The sequence below is a fragment of the Stylophora pistillata genome, chromosome 6 (genome assembly GCF_964205215.1).
Source record: "Stylophora pistillata chromosome 6, jaStyPist1.2, whole genome shotgun sequence".
Taxonomy (NCBI): domain Eukaryota; kingdom Metazoa; phylum Cnidaria; class Anthozoa; order Scleractinia; family Pocilloporidae; genus Stylophora; species Stylophora pistillata.
The window spans coordinates 24,516,152-24,524,572 of NC_142524.1; the positions used below are offsets into that span (position 1 = coordinate 24,516,152).

The 8,421-nt window shown below is 37.8% G+C and overlaps 1 protein-coding gene across 2 annotated transcripts; it reads right to left on the bottom strand.

Annotated features, from left to right (window-relative positions):
- Positions 1 to 1,937: 1,937 nt before the first annotated feature.
- LOC148728945 (dehydrogenase/reductase SDR family member 7-like) lies at positions 1,938 to 7,703 on the bottom strand. Of its 2 annotated transcripts, none has more exons than XM_088725355.1 (7): positions 7,356 to 7,703; positions 6,453 to 6,574; positions 6,172 to 6,328; positions 5,517 to 5,566; positions 4,379 to 4,495; positions 3,752 to 3,915; positions 1,938 to 3,165 (listed from the first exon to the last, which is right to left on the bottom strand). In XM_088725355.1, exons 1-7 carry the CDS (start codon positions 7,624 to 7,626, stop codon positions 3,126 to 3,128), a joined length of 921 nt encoding a protein of 306 aa, XP_088581481.1. In that variant the 5' UTR covers positions 7,627 to 7,703; the 3' UTR covers positions 1,938 to 3,125. The 2 variants fall into 2 exon arrangements, with proteins under 2 accessions (XP_088581481.1, XP_088581480.1); XM_088725354.1 differs by having other exon boundaries at positions 6,172 to 6,364; positions 7,356 to 7,702.
- Between the last annotated feature and the right edge of the window lie 718 nt (positions 7,704 to 8,421).

The following is an 8,421-nucleotide window of genomic DNA, read 5'->3' on the forward strand; positions in this document are numbered from 1 at the left end:
TGGACCTGAGATCGCAGGGTTCAAAAAACAACCAAGGACATTGATAAAATTAATTAACGTTCGATTTTGTAACATCTCAGAAAACTAGGAGTAAAGAACAAAGGATATACCTTGTAATGAAGTACCAGAAAAGTATTTTACATTTTACTGTATTTCACTGTGGTGTTTTAACTCTACTGAAAGAATAGTTATGGTTCGGCATGCTTAATAAAGCTGTTAACGGCTGTTTTGTAGGTCTTTGTATTCGATTAGAATTAGAAGCATCAAGTTCAACATCTCCGTTTGAGAAAACACAGTAACCACGGGATTCACTTGATTTCTTTTCTTCAGGGATGTGCGGTGCCTCTTGGTCAGTGCGGGTTCGAGTCCTGGCCGGGAACATTGTGTTGTGTTCTTGGGCAAGACACTACACTCTCACGGTGCCACTCGCCACCCGGGTCATAGTAACTACTAACTTTACCCAGGTGTATAAATGGGTACCGCGGATGCTGTGAGTGAGTACTTCGCCGTTAGTGAAATTTTATTAACTGCGAAATATTCCCTCTACACCATTATGCAGAGCAAGTACTTGGCAGTTGATGAAATTGTACTCCCTATTATTTCATAACTGCGATATATTCGCTTTAAATTATAATGCAAAAGGAGTACCTCGCAATTAATGAAATTTTATTAACTGTGAAATATTCCCTCTACACCATTATAGGGAGCAAGTACTTGGCAGATAATGAGATTTTATTCCCTTTTATTTAATAATTGCGATATATTCGCTTTAAATTCTAATGCAAAAGGAGTACTTCGCAATTAACGAAATTTTATTAACTGTGAAATATTCGCTTTAGACTATTGTGCAGAGCGAGCACTTCGCCGTTAGAGAATTTTTATTAACTGCGAAATATTCCCTCTACACTTATGCAGAACAAGTACTTCGCAGTTAATAAAATTTTATTAACTACAAAATTTGCCCTTCAAAATAATCAAGAGTGGGTACTTCGCGGTTAATAAAATGTTATTAACTGCGAAATATTATCTTCACTTCGCCATTTGTGGATTTTTATTAACTGCGAATTATTCCCCGTACACTATTATGCAGAACAAGTACTTCGCAGTTGATAAAATTTTATTAACTGCGAAATTTGCCCTTTAAAAGAATTAAGAGTGGATACTTCGCAGTTAATGAAATGTTATTAACTGCGAAATATTATCTTCATATTATCTTCAAAATATTATCGAAATATTATCGAAATATTGTCGAAATATTATCTTCATAGGTCTGAAGTTTCGAGACACCCGGGCAGACTGAGACTTATGCTCTCTAGTTTATTGGGAGGCCTGGAATAATTTAACTACAGTAAAGATCACAGGCAGCCCAGAGTTGAAGGGGGCGCCTTCTCCTCTGAAGTCTACTTTGCATTTGAATCGTGTGAGAAAATGACTACCGTCATGGTCCAACATTATCGATATCGGTATTTAGAAAGAAGAGTATCCTTAGGTAGAATATCTAATATACAGCTACGTCAGTTCTGTTGGTTGTTATTTCTTTTTTTATTTGACGTTTATGCAGCTTAAACCATATTTATAATTTTTTCCCTTTTAGGTAGTCTGCCTTGTATGGGCTCTATGACCCTTTTGTACATTATCCTAATGATGATGATGTTTTTCATTGTCATTGAATTGTAAAAAATAAATAATTGTTCTATTGTTTCCAAAACCACCATTTGGTCACCTCAGCAACATTTCATATCGAGCTATATAATATTTCCACCCGTATCACTAGGTACTTCATAACCTTGAGGAAACGCTGTTATTTGCAAGGTTTAAAAGTTTCACGTCAGTTTCCAGTTTTTCCAAAGTACCCACCGGAATAAATAAATAGACAAATAAAACAATCATTTGATTGAGTGTTAAATGAATTAGGAGAAAAAAAAAAGCCACTCATCAATAATTACATCGCTTCATTCCATAAGAAAAAACAATTTACAATTCTAATTTTCATTTTGAGTAAACAGGGTTTCTACTGCGCTCATGAGGCGATTGATTTTCAAACCTTGCTTATTATGTAATGAAGAAAAGTTCAACAAATTTCCATACAGCCTTGGATTAAAAAGGGAACGTACAAAGTAAGCTAAAACAGGGGGGGATGGGGGCAACACAAGGATTGCCGAGGACTGAAATACAAAGACAACCCAAAGGGCCCGTATGTTTAGGATTACATGATTTGTAGAGGAGGATGCCAAGAATAGAACGCGGGAAAACGCTGATGACGAAGTCGCGGCTGGTTCAAGTATTACACCGAATTCGTTAGAAGGATGATGGAACTGAGTTTTCCACCAATACCAGAGCGTACTGGGGGATGGGAGGGGCAACACATATGCAATACAACTGCCATAGCTGAGAGGTGTCCAACGGAAAAAAGAAAACTTTTGATGTCTTCGCTTGATTATCTTTCGCAGGATCGCTTTTCGATCAAGTGTCTCAAAACCAAAGTAATCACAACTACCAATCAGTGTAAGGGTAACATCACCATTACCCAACGAGAACTCAAAGCTGAACCTTGCCTGTTCGTCGGTCTGTCCTTGTCTTTGACGTTTATTAGTAGCTGACGTAGGGTAGTGATTTGTGGATTTCGAAGAGTTGAAGGATGCGCCAAATGTTCTCAGACATGCCCTTTATGTATGCTCAGTTTATGTCAATACAATGAAATGCTTAGTTTAGACAGCCTGTCGTCTCAACTGTTTGCATCTAAAACCTAAGGCAATTTTTTGTCATAAACACTGAATAACAGAGGCATGTAACTTGGGTTCTACGCTTCTACCTATAATTAGAAACTTCAGATTTTAGACTTGGAACAGGTTCTGAATATTCCATCCGCAAGCTTTAATCTTTTTTTTTCCATTGGCGTCCATACGTTTCCTTAAGCAGCTCAATTGAAAGTGGTCCTGAGTTAGGAGGACAAAAAATGCTCACAGTCAAAGTTAGAAATCGAAAAGAATCTTTAGTTTTAATCCCAGCACACTAAAGTTAAATTATCTTAATAATTTAACTTTTAATAAAAGCACAAATCGAACACAGTTAATTTAGGTACACTATTTGAATTTCGAACCGAGTAGTTAATCAGGGATCCGCGGTCAAGTTTCACGGCGTTTCCGGTTTTTCCAATGCACCCACCTGAAGAAATAATTGGACAAATAAAACAATCGATGAATAAATCAGTGATTACATAGATCAGAAGAAAAGGCCACTCATCAATGATTACATCGATTCATTCCATGCTAAAATACAACTTACGATTATAATTTTCATTCGGAGTGAACAGGGGTTCTTCTGCGCTCATGACGTAATTAATTTTCGGACCTTTCTTATAATGTAGGAGAGAAAAGCTCGAAATCATTTCCATACAATTACATCGTCAGGCCATAGTTAGTGGAAGGGGGACAGTCCCCCTCCATTAACTATGGCCAGGCTAAAGTAAGGGACGTACAAGGCAGGTTAATGCGGGGAACCTCTGAATTGTCGAGGACTGAAATACAAAGACAACCCGAAGTGCCCACATATAAAAGTTTGATTTGTAGAAGTGGATGCTTCGAATAAAGCGCGGGAAAATGCTGGTGACTTAAGTCACGACTGGTTCAAGCATTGCACCTGATTGGTTAGGAGGATTTCGTAATTAAGTTTTCCACTAATACCAGAGCGTATTGGGAGATGGGAGAGGCAAAACAGATGCAATACAACTGCCGTAGCTAAACTACCTTACCAGTTTCCGACAAGTGGTAAATACTGTGCGAGATACAATTCTACCAGTCGTTTTGGAATAGCAATCCACACTTCATTCAAACAGTTCGCCATGGCGATAATAATAAGATGCACGCATCGTTCCGTTTTGATGGTTGTCGCTGGAAAAACTTGATCCCTACGAGTCTGTAAAGTGAACAAAAAGTTTTTTTTTTCTCTTGCAATGATGCTAGGTGTCTTACGGAATAGAGAAAACTTGTCTTCGCTTCATCATTTTTTGCTGGATCGTTTTTCGATTGAATGTATGAAAACTAAAGTGATCAAAACTACTGATTAGAACTAAATTTAACATCATCAGTACAAGGAGGTTGTGGTCCTCCAGGTAATAGTGCAACAGCACTCATATTTTTGTATCACACCTGAAAGACAGTATTGCCTTTGAGGCTCATATAATGATCGAAAGTGGTTATCCTAGAGCACTTGACCCAAACCTAAGGGAGAGAACGTGCCAGCTGTGAAGCAGACTTCGCCGATTACACTTCTTGAAACAAAGTCTGGACAAACTAAATTTTCCTTGATTTGGTTCAACAATGCCTTAATAATTGTACATCATAAATAATAGTATGAAATTTGGATTTTATCAAAATACCTCCAGGTTCTCTCGATACGCATTTCTTAAAATGTTTGAAAATACCAAGCCAGGGCATATCATTGTGACACCAACATTCTTTTCATGGACTTCCATACGCAAAGTATTGAAATAACCCTGAAAATGATAAAAGTAGATAAGTACTGGACAACAATTTTGTTTTGAATTTGTAAGTTTTGAAACAGTAAATGGAGATTTTGCCCAATTGGAAGTTAGTCCATTTTCAACCTGTGGGAGTTTGTCACTTGAAGTAGAATTAGTTTGCCCTCAAATCACCAATTCACAAAAAATTGGAAGGGGGTAAACTAGCAGTAGGGCAAACCAATAGGGGAAGTACTTTGGACTTCAAGAGATGGGTGATGGTAGGATTTTTCTGAGTTGAAATATTTGGATTTCTAGATCATTTTGAGTTGGAAAATTTTGGCAAGTATTTTTTTTGGGTAGCTTGATCTAAGTAGGGAGTTTTCTTTGGGTATTCAAAACAATCTGAAGATTGGACATAGTTCCTGTGTATCCTAGCTGTGAAGTTCAAAGAATACAGAAAAAACCAAACTTGTTTTGTCACTGTTTTATTACATAATGCATGACATTATTAATTTGGCATGGTATTTTTTGGGGGGTTAAATTTTGGTCCAGGGATGTTTTGGGGTTTTTTGAAGCCCTAATGGGTTTTGGGGGGGGGGTTGGAATTTTTTCCACATTTGATCATCACTATCAATTGAAATCTGGGGTACCCCCTTTCAGAGCAAACCTCCATAAACTGGGCTCACACTTACAACAGTCTGAGTTTTTCTGAGCAATTTTCATACAGTTGGCTCCATGGGAATGATTGTACCTTATGGATCATAATTATTAAAATCCCTGTTTGTTAAGTTTAGACCAATATTTACCTTTACCTTATTTACTTTCCAAAATTCCTAGAGAAACTCACTGTCTGTTCCAAGTGTGATTAATACTATAGCGGGACCTGCCAACCATTTGTTCTTATTGAGGTCATCAATATACCAGAGAAATATTTTTGAAGTAGTCATGAAGAGTTGACTCAAGACCTGTCTTTAGTGCTTTAGTGTCTTTAGTAATATACATCACAAAATCAGCAACAGAAAAATGCAATCATGTACCATTTTAAGTCAATCACCTGAAGAGCATGTTTAGAAGCTGAATATGCAGCCATATTAGGACCTGGTGCTGCAAAATAAACATCAACTAATTAATGTTGTGCTCGTCTTGAGGTGTTCATCATATACAAGAACAAAAATGCGTTACCACGATAATGCCTCATGTGAATGATATGACATACCAGAAATGACATATATCTTATATTTCAAAGGGTAAAACACTTCATCTGCTTCTTAATATAAAGTACAAACTGGAACAGTGAGGTTTTAACCACATGTTTCAGACAAAATTGCATTTGCAGCATGCTCTGTTCTTCAGTAAAAAAAATGTTGCTTGCAGAGGTATCCTCAAATGATTGTAATATTTCTGTTTCCCTTGGGAGTGCAAATCCTGTTTTTTGTTTTGCTTGCTCATCAGGTTCACTTTTCTGGATACAACACATGCAATCTTTCTGCTGTAACATTAAACTTGAACACCCTTATAGGTGATCCAGGTAGATAAGAAAGGGTATTTATCAATTTCCATGAACTTTACACATGGTAGACTCAAAATGTGTATTTGTGAAGTGGCATCTTATAAGGGCTGAGGAAAGGTAAAGTTTATTACAGAATTTTCAGTATGGCTCTTTTCTCATCATCAGAAGCCCCCTCCCTCAAATGATATATCAAACTTACCACATTTCCCAGAGGCACTACTTATAACAACAATTTGACCATTCCTGTTTTGAACCATGTGGGGCAGAACAGCTTTGGTAATAGAAATTGTCCCCAGTACATTTGTGTTCAGGACTGAAATATCCACGTCATGATCACTATCCACTGAAGAACCCATCTGTAAAATTCCCGCATTGTTTACTAGAAAATCAATCTGTGATTAAAAAAAAAAAAGTACACGTATGCCTTATGTGAAATAAAATTGAAAATAAGAACTTATCACATTAAAGCAAAAACCAGACCTTGCCAAACTGTTGAAGAGCTTTAGCTACGCAGTCTTCATGAGAGGAGAAATTTGTAATATCCAACGGCACAACAAGAAAGTCTTCCTCAAAGCTCAATGGGAAAATCCTTTTTGCCAAGCCTGTGTAGCAAGAAAAGAAATTCTGATATTCACACAAATTTATATGTTAGAATTTGCTACCCCTCTATAACATCAAGAAATCTGGTTAGATATTCTAGTCTTCTTGGATAGGGACGAATAAATGGAGGTCCCATCTCCTGCAGGGTTGGGGTAGGAGATGTTAATTTCCTACTCACGAGATTACTGTGTGATGGATGCCCTCCCCTGGGGTGGGGTGGGTGGGTGTTTTAGAGGGCCACTAGGGAGAATACTTTCAAAGTAATCGGTGTCACCCTCTTAAAATAAAGGTTATTATTATTATTATATATAGTTGAGCAACTCCAAAAAATTGGCATTGAGTCAAAATCTCTTCATTGATATTTTTTTTCCTTCTTACTGCATTCTTGTTTGGAAATGTATTGGCACTGAATGGAGAAATTCATTGTTGGTCACTTCTCAGAGTACAAGATTCTACAACCCCCCTCACCCATTTCTCTTAGGCCCTGTTTGCACCACACCGAAAAATTTGGAGAGAGTCATTCGACAACTTACCATCGCTCGTAAGAGGCTACGTTCAATTACGAAATATGATGACCAGTTGAATTGTATCTGTCAAGGAACAACAGATTTTCGCGCCCGACAAAAGATTGTAGGCCTCCGAAGCCAGTGAAAATTTTGGTGGGTCAAAAAAATTGTTCGCAAACAAAGTTTCGCGTAGTGTGAACAAGCCCTTAGCGACAAATTTCACCTCCCTATGTTGAATGAAGATGAACAAATTAAAAAACCTTAGAGTAACACTTACTCAGGCACTGATTTTTCACTCTGTCTAATTCGTCTTTTCTCCTCGCCGACAGCACCAGTTTACAGCCCAATTCAGTTAGCTTGTAGGCTAAATGTTCGCCAATTCCACTCGATGCACCAGTGATCCAAATCACTTTACCTCGCAATCTTTTATCCGGTGGTTTTGCAAATCTTTCGTAGAAATGCAGTATTGCATCACAATCAGCAAAGTAAATTCTCAAGATGTGCAAGACGACAAACAGAAAAACACATATCTCGAGGAAACCTGTCATTTTCTTTGAAATATTGATTAATAAAAGCAAAAAGAGAGTCAGGTTACGTGGACACTAATGGCGGACCGAGTAAGAGGCCTGAGTCTAAGAGACTAAAAGACCACAGGCAGCCCAGGTGTTGACTTTCCAGAGGCGCGAACTAATAACAAGCGAATAACCTAACCAAGATATGTTCCTCAACGGCATAGCTCGTATTTTTATAACTTATTGAGATGTCCGTTCACTTCTCCTGATTTCTACGAAATTTTTAATTGTTTTCTTATACTTTTGTGTGACAGTTGTTTACCTTTGAAATATTGCACGGGAAATTGGCGTTGTCGGCAAAATTGCTCCATCAGTGCATACTCGACATTTAACCGCTGTGCTGTTGTGTTGTGTTCTCGCAAAAATTTTTCTCTCAGGAGCTATGAAAAAGGCTAAGTAACTCATCGAAAACTTCGTTTTTCATTGATTCAGAGAATTGCAGAGTTCGCATTCGGCTCGGACTTGTTTTGCAACAACAAAACACACAACAAAGTTTAAAGAAACGGCTAAAAGTCTGGAAAAACGGCTACGACGAAGTGTGACAAGTACGAACTGGACACCCTGAAAAAATTTCCGGGGAGTTTTAAGCAAAAGTTTTTTAGATAGACGGGGAAGATTACTAGCCTAATAGTCTTCGTGAAATGCTCACTGTTATTACTAACCAATACCTAACAGAGAAAGAGTACAAAGGCTCTAATTATGTTGGTGACGGAGAGTTTAAAAGCTCGAAGCAAGTTCTTGAAAGGAAAGCTGGACTGCTTCGGCAACAGG

Bases quoted from the DNA above. Each gene is read 5' to 3' on its own strand.
- LOC148728945 (XM_088725354.1), bottom strand. From the start codon at position 7,626: ATGACAGGTTTCCTCGAGATATGTGTTTTTCTGTTTGTCGTCTTGCAC. The intron at 6,365-6,452 runs GTCTGGTTTTTG...TTTTAATCACAG, and splicing joins CTCTTCAACAGTTTGGCAAG to ATTGATTTTCTAGTAAACAA. The intron at 3,166-3,751 runs GTAAGGTAGTTT...TTATTTCTTCAG, and splicing joins TTACCACTTGTCGGAAACTG to GTGGGTGCATTGGAAAAACC.